The 13,276-nt window shown below is 42.6% G+C and overlaps 2 protein-coding genes across 3 annotated transcripts in view; both read left to right on the top strand.

Annotated features, from left to right (window-relative positions):
- ccdc62 (coiled-coil domain containing 62) overlaps positions 1 to 1,684 on the top strand; it is a 7,491-nt gene extending 5,807 nt beyond the window's left edge. The window contains exons 11-13 of one of the 2 annotated variants that reach the window (XM_035667906.1): positions 96 to 246; positions 780 to 950; positions 1,112 to 1,684. In XM_035667906.1, the coding sequence (XP_035523799.1) occupies positions 96 to 246; positions 780 to 950; positions 1,112 to 1,171 (382 nt within the window). In that variant the 3' untranslated portion in view covers positions 1,172 to 1,684. Of the gene's footprint in view, positions 1 to 95; positions 247 to 776; positions 951 to 1,111 lie in introns of both variants that reach the window. The other variant, XM_035667905.1, reaches the window with a different exon arrangement.
- Positions 1,685 to 1,763: 79 nt separating this feature from the next.
- LOC118332555 (huntingtin-interacting protein 1-related protein-like) overlaps positions 1,764 to 13,276 on the top strand; it is a 12,268-nt gene continuing 755 nt past the window's right edge. The window contains exons 1-32 of the mRNA XM_035667904.1: positions 1,764 to 2,066; positions 2,447 to 2,510; positions 3,631 to 3,773; positions 3,865 to 3,921; positions 4,985 to 5,065; positions 5,157 to 5,233; positions 5,326 to 5,387; positions 5,535 to 5,675; positions 5,760 to 5,817; positions 5,900 to 5,975; positions 6,070 to 6,207; positions 6,291 to 6,413; positions 6,563 to 6,746; positions 6,845 to 6,933; positions 7,120 to 7,236; positions 7,347 to 7,448; positions 7,710 to 7,904; positions 8,628 to 8,738; positions 8,830 to 9,024; positions 9,110 to 9,257; positions 9,431 to 9,517; positions 9,599 to 9,706; positions 9,800 to 9,936; positions 10,180 to 10,290; positions 10,375 to 10,433; positions 10,527 to 10,557; positions 10,652 to 10,714; positions 11,758 to 11,858; positions 11,954 to 12,059; positions 12,252 to 12,375; positions 12,753 to 12,814; positions 12,908 to 13,276. The exon at positions 12,908 to 13,276 is cut by the window's right edge and continues 378 nt beyond it. Of these exons, the coding sequence (XP_035523797.1) occupies positions 1,986 to 2,066; positions 2,447 to 2,510; positions 3,631 to 3,773; positions 3,865 to 3,921; positions 4,985 to 5,065; positions 5,157 to 5,233; positions 5,326 to 5,387; positions 5,535 to 5,675; positions 5,760 to 5,817; positions 5,900 to 5,975; positions 6,070 to 6,207; positions 6,291 to 6,413; positions 6,563 to 6,746; positions 6,845 to 6,933; positions 7,120 to 7,236; positions 7,347 to 7,448; positions 7,710 to 7,904; positions 8,628 to 8,738; positions 8,830 to 9,024; positions 9,110 to 9,257; positions 9,431 to 9,517; positions 9,599 to 9,706; positions 9,800 to 9,936; positions 10,180 to 10,290; positions 10,375 to 10,433; positions 10,527 to 10,557; positions 10,652 to 10,714; positions 11,758 to 11,858; positions 11,954 to 12,059; positions 12,252 to 12,375; positions 12,753 to 12,814; positions 12,908 to 13,276 (3,600 nt within the window). The 5' untranslated portion in view covers positions 1,764 to 1,985. The remainder of the gene's footprint in view (positions 2,067 to 2,446; positions 2,511 to 3,630; positions 3,774 to 3,864; positions 3,922 to 4,984; positions 5,066 to 5,156; positions 5,234 to 5,325; positions 5,388 to 5,534; positions 5,676 to 5,759; positions 5,818 to 5,899; positions 5,976 to 6,069; positions 6,208 to 6,290; positions 6,414 to 6,562; positions 6,747 to 6,844; positions 6,934 to 7,119; positions 7,237 to 7,346; positions 7,449 to 7,709; positions 7,905 to 8,627; positions 8,739 to 8,829; positions 9,025 to 9,109; positions 9,258 to 9,430; positions 9,518 to 9,598; positions 9,707 to 9,799; positions 9,937 to 10,179; positions 10,291 to 10,374; positions 10,434 to 10,526; positions 10,558 to 10,651; positions 10,715 to 11,757; positions 11,859 to 11,953; positions 12,060 to 12,251; positions 12,376 to 12,752; positions 12,815 to 12,907) is intronic.

The raw sequence follows: 13,276 nt of genomic DNA, 5'->3' as shown, positions 1-13,276 counted from the left end.
AAGCATTAATGTAGTTTATACTGTTGGTTTGTAGATTAAATGTATTAAAGAGGACGAATAGGAACATAAAATGTGATGTTTTTTGTGTGTCTCAGTCAGGATGAGTTACGATGTGGCTGTCTGGACAACCGATCACCTTCATCACTCAGAGTGAAGAACTCAAGATCTTTACGTGAAACTCTACCAGCCAATCTGCAAGTCTCAGCCAGCGATGATCTGGGAGTCTTCTCAGCACACTTAATGGATGTAAGACAAAAAATATCAGCATGCAAACTTACTGTTTCCCTTTCTTTCAGATTCATTTCAGTTAAATAAGACTACTTTTTACTCATTTTTGTACGTTACATATTCTACATCCAGCACCCAGTTAGCTTAGCGTAAAGACTAGAAACAGAGGGAAACAGCTAGCCTGGCTCTATCCAAAAGTAACAAAGCAAACAAAACAAAGCCTAAAAAACTCTAAAACTCACAAATTAACATTTTATATCTTGTTTTCTTGAAAAAAATGAAAAATAATAAATTGTTGTCCAACTATTAGTTCAAGAGTCATTATGCTAAGTTAACTCCTCCTCCTGGTATGATTACAGTACAGATATTGCAGCGGTATCAACTCTTGGCAAAGAGAGAAAATAAGTATATTTCCCAAAACGTCTTGGTAAAGTTTACTACCTGCTGTTTGTCTTTGGCAAAAAACTTTTAAGTCGTCTCATCTAACTCCCAGCCAGAAAGCAAATAAGCATCATTCTTTCCTTTTAACCTTCTTTTCCTCCTCTCAGCAGGGTGATGATCCTCTGTCCAGCTGTTCTCTGCAGCAGCTGTTAGAGGAGTCCCGGCAGGTTGTTGTGTCAGAGCACAGCAGCTCCGGTACGAGCTGTGGGACCACTGACCCCCTTTACTCTCATAAGTGCCACACATCCCAGCAGCACCACCACCACCACCCGACGTACAAGGTAGAGGAGTTTCATGATGCTGAGCCTCTCTCCATTTGTATTCATGGGGTGTGGTGGCACCAAGGGTGTAAAATGTTCACTTGAAGTGTTCCTACTTTTAGTTTGGGTGTGTTGAGACGTAACTGCTGTGTTATGTTGTTTTTTTTTCTTTTCTCCAACAGGCCGGTGAAACTCCACCCAAAGCCTGCCCTCGACACAGTGCCAGTCAGTCATGTGGATGACTTCACATTAACTGAAGCTCAGATTCTTTTCTTTTATTGGACACTTTACATTTACCAAAGCTTTCTACATCAGTGTTACTACAGAACTTGAACCAGCAGCTAAAGATTAAACTCGACTGTCTCTCAGGAAAATAATGAAGTGATAAAAATACAGACTGTGATGAATTTGTAAAAACCTTTTTAAACAATTAATCTTGTTTTTACTCTGTGTATTTCTACATATATACATTTTTTTGGGAGGGGTTGAACCAGAGATTAATACTGTGTTTTTTTTAAACCCTGTGTAAGATGTTTAAAGGCAGCATTGTATGTGTGGAGAGGGTGAGATGTGGAACCAGTCCTACAGGCTGCTCAGTGGTGTGTCCTTGCATTGTCTTTCCAGTTTCACTGCCTACAGATTTACCTGGTGACTCAGAGGAAATGTCGATAGCTGTTAATAGTTTTAACTTTTAATCTGTAACTTGGTCATCGTGTCACGACTTTTGATAAAAAAAATACATATTTATGTCCAAACTTCGTGTCAGTGGTATTTTATTGTCTAACAGTCGCATCTTTTGCGAGTTTTTACGCATTTGGAGAGTTTTTACGCACAAGAGAAACTGTTTTGTTGACTTGTGTCTCTGTTTAGGAAGACTGCGATGTATTGATCTGAAGAAGCGAATTAAAGTGGGGGGGGGATATTTTGGGGACATGCGCGCGCCGCTTCTGATTCAGCTGTTGTTTTAAAGAGGCACGAGAGCACAGGTGAGGCGGTGAGCACCTGGAACCGGACCGGCCTGGATTCATAGAGACTGAGTTTGAGTTCGGTAACAACATGAGCAAAACGAAGAACAAAAGTGACAATAAGACGGAAAAAGCTTTGGCTGCGGAGAAAGAGCAGTTCGGTAAACAACAGGTGAGTCCAAGTTTTTATTAAGGCAGAATTAAACAGTTTTATGTCTGGGTAAAGTTTTTTTATTGTTGTTTTATAGTTAAATTCGACTGAGCGATGCTTTATTAGCTGGAAGATTTAATGGCTATTATAATATTTTTAGAAGAATATGAGCAAACATATTTTAAGTTGAACATTTCAGTGGGAAAACTCTATTTTATTTCATTTGGCTCGAAGGAAGCTGTGTCCTCTTGGCTGGGGTGAAGCCAGTTTTTTGTCTTTTTTTTAGATTTTATCTAGAAGTGTCTATTTCCGCGAGCGGCAGCCTGATGTGGAACTTGTAGGGCAGTTGAGCTGCTTTAAGTCCTTTTGTGTCCTGATGTCTGTCGTCTCATTTCTTTCAGCTCCACAGCATCAGCAAAACTGTCGCCTCCACCGAGACACCACCCAAAGAGAAATATGTGCGCAGTATCCTTTTTAAAACTATGTTTAACAGAAGATTTCCTCTTTTATGGGCAACCTGGACTATTTACTGACATATTACTTTAAAGTAGTCCACAGACTGGCTAGCAGTTTTGTGACTTGAGACTGAACTTTGAGCAAAATGTGTTCAGCAAGAATACAAAATATTAAAATATTAACATTTGCTTGGACAATCTTGACCCGAGGATGACAAAAAAAAAATCAAAGTTATTAAGATCAAGCAGTTGATCCTGAGGGGAACATTAATGTGTCCATCCAATACTTGTCTCTATAAACCCAAAGTCAAGTCAAGTTCATTTTATTTATATGGTCTCAATATCACAAATTATACAGTTTTTTTGCAGTTCAGATAAGGAAAAACTCTCTAAAAAGAGCCCTGTAATATAATTATTTTAAACATAATCTCAGGAAAAGCAACAGAGGAAGGATCCCTCTCCCAGCACGGACAGACAGGAAATAGATGCTGTATGTACAGAACAGACCAACATAGTAAAAATACAGTATGGACAATCCAGATTAAGAACAAATTATAGATCATAAAGGATGCTGAGCAACTTCATGTGTCTCCAAACAGACCTCACAACCTCTCCACCATGGAGAGCTGGAGGAGGACAGACTACACAAACACACAAGAGGGGAAAACTCAAGCACATAATCTACACAGATAGGAGAAAAGAAACAAACACAACATGCACACAAAGGGTGAGAGAGAGACAAGAGGAGAGGCTGAAACCTCTGCAGGATGAATCTCATTGTGGCGTTACAGAGTCACAAAGCCTGTAGGATACATCCTCTAGGAACCATTCATGTTTGTACAATCCACCAAGTAGATATTGAGATATTTCACTAAATAAATGAAAACTTCAACCTGCTGGAGACTTGGGGAAAAGTCAGAGGATCACCAAAGTCTTTAGGATTCATCCTCAGGGGACCATGAATGTGTATATGTATGTATGTAATATTTCAGTCTGCACCAAAGTGATGGACCCTGGCTAAAGATCAAACAGTTCCTTTATCAGTCGAATAAACCTGCTAAGACACAAGTCTGATGTTGAGTTGAGCTCATTGCATCAGTATTCTGGAGTCTTCCTTGACAGCGGTTAAGATATCATCATGGGAACGCACAAGGAGGGCGGAGCTACCACCTTCTGGTCCTACATCCTGAACCTGCCGCTGTCCAGCAACTCCATGGTCAGCTGGAAGTTCTGCTATCTGCTGCACAAAGTGCTCCGGGACGGACACAGAAATGTAAGTCCAAACCTATTCACGCCCTCAATCCTGTTGTTGTTCATGTTTGTGATGTGTAATCTCTCTCTCTGTGTTTCTGTCTGACCTGCAGGCTGTTAGAGATTCTCACCGATACTGCCGCAATGTCAAAGATATGGGAATTCTCTGGGTGAGTAGCTGTGGTGGAAGAAGCACTCAGAGCTTTTACTTAAGTGTTGTTAAATTTACAGAAATATTATCAGCTAAATATACTTAAAGCATCAAAGTAAAAGCACTCTGCAGTAAAATGTCTCCTGTGACGTTATTAGATTGTTAGTTCTGACGCATTAACAGCATTTTACTGTTGAAGTTTGAACTACTTCAGGTTACGTTATTTGTACCAGTGGGTAGATTTGGTTTACAGTAAAAGACGAGGCGCAAATGATCAAGATGCTCCATGATCTAATAATCAGGACTTACATCAGGACTTAAAAAAAACTCTGTGCCATGTTGCTATAACTTGTTTATCTGAGTGATAGCTGCTGGAACGAAGCTTATACAGCTTTGTTCCACTTCTGGGGGCTATAAAACTCCGTCCAGAAGGTCGGGCCCCTCCAAAGGGTCACCAGATAAATGTGAAGGGTTGTGAGATGATTCATGGGAGAGTTCAGATACACACATTTACCAGATTTTCTCAAATTTTTGCCTTTTTGTGAACTAATTTTCCTCTTTGAGCCTGAAACTGTTATTTAAATGAAACCATGTGAGACGTTTAGAGTTGAAATGTCTCTTTGGTGGAACTGCAAACAACTCATAGACATCTGAAACATAAAACATTATATTTTTAATTAAATGAATAAAATTTTGAGTACATTTTAAAGTTTTTGTTTTCAGAGTGGGTTTGCTCATTTCAGTTTAGTTTTTATTTTTTTTAAATGTTTAGTTTTAGTTTAGTTTTTATAAGTTTCAGTTGTTTTTTAATGTAAAATCTAAGTTACAGTAAGTGTAACTGTAAAGAAAGTAGATGTAGTGGAGTGAAAAGTACAATATTTGGTTTAGTAGAAGTATAAAGTAGCAGAAAAAGGAAATACTCAAGTAAAACTGAAGTGAACAATAATTTATATTACTCCATGATTTACCTCCTACGATATATATAAGAGAAGATTTTGCTTAGAATTTATTTTGTTAAGTTACAGGTACGACAAACACTCCTTTATTATAAATCGAGACTTACATCTTCTTTTTTTTTCCAGGGAAACTTGCACGATCGATATGGCCACATTGTTGCCCTGTCTGCCAAATTCCTCTGCCTCAAGATGGAATTTCATGCAAAGGTAACACATGAATGTTTGTTTTCTGGTTTAAATAATATCATGTGACAAACTCAGAGTGATACAACCAGAAACAATCACCCCTCCTCTGCAGCACAAGGTGATCCCGGGCAACCTGGAGATCAGCGACGAGACTTTGGACAAGGAAGCAGGAAATGACATGACCAAAGTGTACGTTTTCTACTCACAAATATGTGCTCTCGTTGTTCTCAGTAAATCTGCAGTGAAATGTGCTTCATAAACATGGTTTCTATGTACTGTAGGTTGGATATCACACAGGAACTGTTGGATTACCTGGATGCTGGACTGAAGATGTCTGAGACAGGTGAGTCCACTGGAAGGAGACTCTCTCTCTATGCACTCAGGTTTCCTTTTTGTTGTTGGATAGAAGAACAATCTTGAAAGTAATGATGAATAGTTCATTTTGTGATTTAGTTTTCGTGGGAATTGTTGATTTGTTTCTCGTCTGAAGTTCTGCGTCAGCTCGATGCCAACGGGGCCAAATCTACAACTCCAGCTGGACAGTGCAGACTGACTCCTCTCATACCCCTCATACTGGACTGCAGCTTTCTCTACCACTTCTCTGTCCTGATGATGTTCAAACTTCACAGCCGTGAGTGACATAGAAACATGATTTTGATTCAGTTGAACCTCTCTGTGTTCGACCAAGTCTTCAATCATATCCTCTGGTTTACAGGCATCGCTCCAGATGTTCTCCTTGGACACAGAGAGCGCTTCCGTGATCTGTTTACAGGGTATGTTACCAGTATTATTCAGCTAAAATCACACTTTTATATCTCTTACGGGTGTCAGTGACAGCAGTGTTTTCTTCTGCAGTCTCACACAGTTCTTCGACAGAGCCAGAGAAATGGAGTTCTTTAAGAGCATCATCCAGATCCCAGATCTCCCAGATGTAAGTAACAGATTTCCTTAAATGTTTCCACACACATTAGTTTTGTGTGGTTTTCTATCATGCATTCATGTTTTGTTTATTAAAACCCCACAAGGCTCCTCCAAACTTCCTCCGCGCCGCAGCCTTGGGTGAATATAAGAAGCTAGTGGTGGTGATGCCTAACGAGGAACGTCATGAAGAGGAGGAAGTGGAGCCGCAGCCGGAGTTCAGGGAAGCGCCACAGGTGCCTCAGGTACGCTTACATGCAAGTAGAAAACAATGTCCACCTCTTTTTCTGAAATCGTGGCTAACATTTGTTTTGTTTTTTCATGGCAGTACTATTTGCTCAGCCAAATGGGAGCACCTGATGCTTCGCTTGAGCAGAGGGAAACAGAGAATGACAGCCTGAAGAGAGAGCTGGAGGTGCTCAAACCAGAGTTACAGCTCATTAAGACTGAGGTACGTTGGGCGTCCTGCTGTCAGAGGGGTTTAACACATTGTACCGCATATCACAGTGCAGCTGTGTGTTGTCTTGGGTACGTTTGCTAGTTACTCTCTACACATTTCCAGTGTAAAATGTTCAATAAAGGTGTTTCTCCTTGTCTCAGGCTAAGAGGTGTCTAACTGAGTTAAAGGCTCAAGTGAATCGCTTAGAGGCCGACGTGGAGGAGCAGCGCACCCACAAACAGATGGCTATAGTGGAGAACGAACAACTGCGGATGGAAGTGGAGGCTCTGCGGTGCGCGAACGTCGCCAGTGTCGGGGCTCAGATCGGATTCAAGGAGGCAGACAGTGAGTGTACAGATCTGTGTCCAGGTGAAACAGCCACACCAATGTCGCTGAATCTTACTGAGATATTGTGTCTTCTCCGTCTCATTGTCTCTTCACAGCGAGAGCTCAGGCGGCAGAGCTTCGGTTCACTCAGCTCAAAGAGAGACACGCAGAGCTGATCACGAGTCATGCTGATTTAATGAAGAAGGTAAACTCTTATTGTTGCTTCTGTAACACTCTTAAAGGGTCAGTCTGACAGTTCGGGAAAGTCGCATGAGAAGATCGATACCACTCTCGCATGAGAGCGGTGTCAAGTCTCTGTTAACTCTGAGGAAGAAAGTGAATAACTTATAAAATAAAAATGTAATTTGCGGTCGTCTGTGTGTTTGTGCAGAACGCAGACACAGTGAAGCTTCTGTCCAATACAAGACAAGGCCAAGACGATTTACTGAGAGCCAAACAGCAGCTGGAAACTGAGCTGGAAAATCTACGACAGGAGAGAATGAACGCGGTGAGACCTCGTCAGCTTCTGACCCTCCTGATATAATCTGTTTCTACCAGAAAAAGCTTTTATATGTTGATAGATGTAAATATTGATTGGGTGTCTCCTCTCCGTGTTAGATGAATCAGCAGCAGCAGGAGGCTCAACGGCTCAACAAAGAACTCCTGGACCAAAGAGCAGAGCTGGCTCACCTTCGCAGCGCTCTGAACAATAAAGAGATGGTGAGACTGAATGTTAAATATGCACATAAACTTCAATTAGTGTACCAAAGTATTAGAGGTGGAAATCACTTCATTCAGTTCAGTTAAGTTTAAAGACTTGTTGTGAAAAGTTCCGTTTATGGCTGCTTGTGTTTAAAAAAAGCTTTGTAAGGTATCAATCGGCATCATTGAAAATGATCAAACATTTACTGTTACTCACTGTGCAATACATCAAAGAAAGTTTTGCTTCCCGTGTTCACGTTTCTGTTTCATTTTCTCCAGGAGGGATCTCAGGTGAGCAGCAGTCTGGCAGCTCTGCAGGCGGAGCGGGAAACGCTGCTGCGCTCTGCGAGAGAGAAAGACGCTGAGCTTTCCTCGCTGAGACAACAGGCACAACAGCAGCAGGGCTCCATGGACCTGGAGAGAGACCGGCTCAACCGAGAGCTGGAGGCTCTGAGAGCTCAGCTACAGCAGCAGGTACCGACTGACGACAGAGCAACTCTCTGGACCAAATAAAGAGAACATTCATGAACAATGCAATACTACTTTTGGTCTTTGGTCTGAACTGTCAAGACCTCTCAGATTGGCCTCTAGAAGTTTTTATGCACCACATATCTGGAACAAACTCCCAGAAAAGTTGCTACTCCAACTCTCACTTGTTTTAAAGGTTATATGTATGACATTTACTGGAACTAGAGCTACAGCATTACAGACACCAGACTCCATTGAGAAAAATGCTAATTTAAGCTCACAGATCATTGTAACATCATAACTTTATTCAAACTCACTAAAACCATTAGTCTTTCCACTGTTCCAACAGTAACCAACTCTGGTTTGGTTGACATAAATCCTTAATTCAAAGACATAGATGAGAAAATAAACTGCTGTTTCAGTCGCTGTCCTCACACAGTTTCACACAGACAACTCACATGCATGCATCGCCGCCCTGGCTGTAAAATCAAACCACAGAGCAGCTGGGAGAACAACACAGACAAATTTAGTACGACATCATTCTGCAGCTTTACAAATAGTAGTTTGCTGCTATATTAATGTTTTAAATCTTGTGTATATATAACCTTTAAATTTGAGTATTTTCACAGTGTGGTTATTGTTATTGTTACTAAAGTTAAGGGTCTCAATATTTCTTCCACCACTGGTTGAAAGGTGCTATACATATAAACTTGCTTTGCCTTTACGTAGCTCGCCATCAACGCAGAGCAGAAGTTGGAGATCGACAGGCTGAGACGAGAGCTGGACTCGACACGAGCAGAACTGGCACGTGCAAACGGCGCCCTGCAGAGCAAAGAAATGGTGGGAATATTTTCTAGCAACTTTTCCGATGTAGTTGAGAAAAACCACACGTTGATTCTTGTAAATCACTGATTCATGTTTGGATCCTCAGAGTGGCACACAGCTGAGCAGTTCACTAGCAGGGCTGCAGGCGGAAAGGGAGGCGTTGCTGCGCTCGGTGAGGGACCAGGAGGCTGAGCTGAACTCCCTCAGACAGCAAGCTCAGCTCCACCAGAGCACCCTGGAGCAGGAGAGGCAGAGGAGCAGCATGGAGCTGGGAAACCTGCACGCTCAGTTACAACAACAGGTGCTCCGCTGCGTCCATGATAACGTTGGTATGAATTTCTTGGTGGTTTCGTTACTGATGTGTGTTTGTGTGTGGGTTAAATCAGGCCTGTCGTGAAGGTGAGCTGGCCCACAAGCTGCAGGAGGAGCAGTTCTGTCTGCTGCAGTGTGCTGTGGTGGAGGCCGAAGGCATCATACTGGACGCTGTGGCCAAAGTGGACGACCCCATACACCTCTGCTGCATCAGCTCACCTGGTAAAACCTCTTTGATTTCTCACCTCCCTAATCACATTCATTACACTCGTTATGGGTTTATACAGCAGCCTCCCTGGAGGTTGTTCCAGTTGCTGACAAATACAGTGTACAAGTGTTGTGTAATTGTGCTTTTTCATACCGTAACTCTGACCAGTTCTCTTTCTGTTTTTCAGATTATTTGGTGAATCGAGCTGAAATCACTCTGGGTTCGATAGACAAAATGCAGCAGAGCCACATGGTCTACCTGGGAAACAGGAATGGTGAGTGAGCTGTGTGTGTGTGTGTGTTCAGGGTACCTGAGATGATGAGTGTGTATCTAACAGCGCCTCTATTCTTCTTAGATGCCAGTGGTTTGTTGAGAGCGGTCACGCAGTTCTCCCACCTCGCTGCTGACACGATTGTCAACGGAGCAGCGACGTCTCACTCTGCTCCCACCGACCAGGCGGACCGTAAGAGACTCTCACTGTAACCGCTGGGGAAATATATCAAACACATGACGCACCAAACCGTAAACACTCCCTCCCGCTTCGTGTCTCACGCAGGTTTAACTGACAGCTGTCGGGATTGTGCGAATAACTGCCTTCAGTTCTTGAGGGATCTGAAGCTTCAGGCCAGTTTACCGAGAGCAGACCCGTCTGCCGTACGCTACACTGTCCAACGCCTCCTCGCTCTGGGACAGGTGAGACAGGTCTTATCTTTATCAGAGTGACGGCACTAAGAGTTTACACGGAGGCCGTACCTAGGTGCTTTGAGCTAAATGCTAACATCAGCATAATTATTATTATTTCTATTATATCTGGTTGTTTTTTCCTCTCTCTAGTTTGAATCAAAATCTATAAATCTACTTGTTACAAACACCAGACTCAGTTCTTGCCGCTGTACCTCTGATGTGTTTTATTAAAACTGTGTGATTCGTGTTTAGGATTTGCGTCCGAAAGGGCGGGATGTGCTGAAAGAGGAGCTGGGATACGTGGTGGATAAAGAGATGATCGCAACATCGACTGCCATTGAAGAGGCTGTGCTGCGGATGGATGTAAGGACACACACACATCCGGACAGATGTACCACACCTTCACCTGGTGATGTTTAACATTTCTGTTTTTTTTCTGTTTCTCAGGAGATTCTGAATCAGGCAAAGAGAGACACTAGTGGCATTAAACTGGAGGTCAACCAGAGGTAAGATAAACACTGTATCCTCCTTAAATGGTTCATTTTTTAAGCCTTCTCCTTCACTTTCTTACCTGACATCTGTTTGATTCTTACTTTCAGTATCCTGGGTTCATGTTCAGACCTGATGAAGGTAAGGAGTTCGTCTACTTTCAGATACATTTCTGTAAAACTTGTGATTCTTTTTCACTCAGTATGTTTTTCCTGCTCTGCTCTTTTCTCTGCAGGCGGTTCACATGCTGGTGACAGCGTCTACTGACCTGCAAAAGGACATTGTGGAAGGAGGCAGGGTGAGTTGACGCTGTGTCACCTAAAGATCAGATTATAAGAGAGTTTTACATCTTTCCCCCTTTAAAAGTCCTGGTGTAGGATTTAGTGGCATCTAGTGGTTTAGTTGCAGATTTCAACTCTGTCAATTCACCTTCCCTTTCCAAGTGCAAAGGAGAACCTACAGTGGCTGCAAAATGCCCATATCTACAGTCAGCGTTTGGTTTGTCCTTTATGGGCCACTGTAAAACCACAGCGGTTTATCATGGTCCTCCACAAACACAACCTGTAGTAGCCAAAATTTATCTCATTCTAAGGTTACAAAAACATAACACATCTTATATTCAGGTGATTATGCACTAATGAAAACATACCTTTAACATTTCTGACTATAGATCCTCCTGAATGTTACATACTGGACCTTTAACAGCCAATTTAAGAGCACAAAAGTAGGAAAAATAAGACATATTTCAGGGGGAGTCATTTATGACATGAGGACACGTCTTTCTCACTTTTAAAAATCCCATTTTTGTCCCTCTCACTTTTACAGTTTCAGTTTGATTTATTGGCAGAAGCTCTGAGTTGATCAAAATGCTTTATGCAGTTCTTACCACACACTCACAGAATTTAAGCTTTACAAGCTGTAGATTATGAGTGTACTTTGTTTTCACCCCAAACTGTCACTGCTGCTAGCTACAACAGCAAAGAAGCTCATCGCCTCATAATGGGCGTATTAAGGGGTAATTATTTGCAGAAACTTAAATGAGTTAATTATTTTTAATTGTTAATCAATCAATGCATTTTCTACTGTGTGTTTGGGTCACATTAATTGATTAATTACATGGAATTGTTTTTCCTCAAAAGCACTGATAAAATGTGCAATGTCAATAAATTCATGTACTTATGTAGCCTTATTGTCCCTCCTGGTTTTCCATCATTCATTGACCCGTATGAATATGAAATAGGTTTTAAAAAGTCTTAAATGTGATTTAATTAAAGCTGCAGAATCCTGCTTAAAGAAGGACCAGAAACCTCAATTAAGTGTCTGTAATTGTTCTTCCAATAGGGGGCAGCGTCTGTTACAGAATTTTATGCCAAAAACTCACGCTGGACAGAAGGACTCATCTCTGCCTCCAAAGCTGTGGGCTGGGGCGCCACGCAGCTGCTGTAAGTATCAATAACACACATATATGATTGGTTATAGGACACCTGAAGACCAAGCCATATATAATGAATGTGTTGTTGTGCCTCTTTGCTGTCAGAAACTCTGCTGACCGGGTTGTGGGTGAAAATGGAACGTATGAGGAGCTCATCGCCTGTTCACATGAGATCGCTGCGAGCACGGCTCAGCTGGTCGCTGCCTCGAAGGTACGAACTGAAACCCCTAAACATTCTCCTGTTGGTTTGTGAAGCACCTTAAAGGCATCTGGTGGGGTTTTCGTGACTAACGGAGCTGTGGAAGAATGTTTTTATGAGCACAAATGGAGCATGAGGCCAACATGATGCACATTTAGGCATAATAAATAGTTTTATTAACTCTGTGATTTGCACTAATTTCAGGTGAAGGCCGACCGCAACAACAAGAAGCTGAACACGCTGCAGCACGCCTCACGCCATGTAAACGACATGGCTGCTGTGGTCGTCACCTCCACCAAACATGGGCAGCAGCAGATCTCTGACCAAGGTGAGAGCAGCTCTGGTAACATTAAACCTCCATGCACTGATTTTTTTTTTACCACTTTGGGGGCAGCGGAAACAAGATGTAAACACAACATTGACATAATATCACATATGTTTGATTATGGGTGTGGAATCCAATATTCACTCAGCTTTTAGCTCTGTTTTGGCCTCCACAAACCAACTCCTGAGTAACATTTGTCTCGACTATGTTTAGCAACTAGTCACTAACTGTCTGGCTGCTGTTTGGTGGGTTTTTGGGCGCTTTTATGCACTGACACCATCTGATGAAAGAGCAGCAGAGTTGTTCAGATGTAGTCGAGGAGTTGAGTAGCAGCTACAAAAGGCTTTATTACAGCAGCTTTAACTCTGATGTGTTTACAGGTGTGATGGACTTCTCTGGCATGTCTCTGATCAAGCTGAAAACAGAGGAAATGGAGGCTCAGGTGAGGCTTTTTTATGATTTATCATCTTTCTTTGTGTGTTTTCTCCGTTCATTACAAGTAGTTGACGACGTTCTCCTCCTCTGGATCTTTCAGGTGAAGGTTCTGCAGCTGGAGAACCAGCTGGAGCAGGAGCGAGTCCGCCTGGGGGAGCTAAGGAAGAGGCACTACGACCTCGGCTCCTCTGAGACCACCAACACAGCCGCCGCTGCCGAGGGCGGATCCGACGACTTCCCACCGCCGCCACCGCCTACTCTTCTGGACTCCACGCCAGTACCTCAGTCCATTGTGCAGACGCAGCCTTACCTGAACACCCAGACCTTCGCAAATACCAATCCCTTCGCGCCGGCTCAAACGCAGTCGCTGCCTCAGTCGACAAACACCGTGTCACCTCCTCAAACGTACACACCTCCTCAAACCTACACCCCTTCTCAGACATATACCCCTCCTCAGACTTATACCCCT

This window comes from Morone saxatilis, unplaced genomic scaffold (genome assembly GCF_004916995.1).
Source record: "Morone saxatilis isolate NCDOM2014 unplaced genomic scaffold, NCSU_SB_2.0 Contig21, whole genome shotgun sequence".
In the NCBI taxonomy this organism is placed as follows: domain Eukaryota; kingdom Metazoa; phylum Chordata; class Actinopteri; family Moronidae; genus Morone; species Morone saxatilis.
Note: the sequence above shows the minus strand (reverse complement) of the source record. Positions and strands in the feature narration are given on the sequence as shown.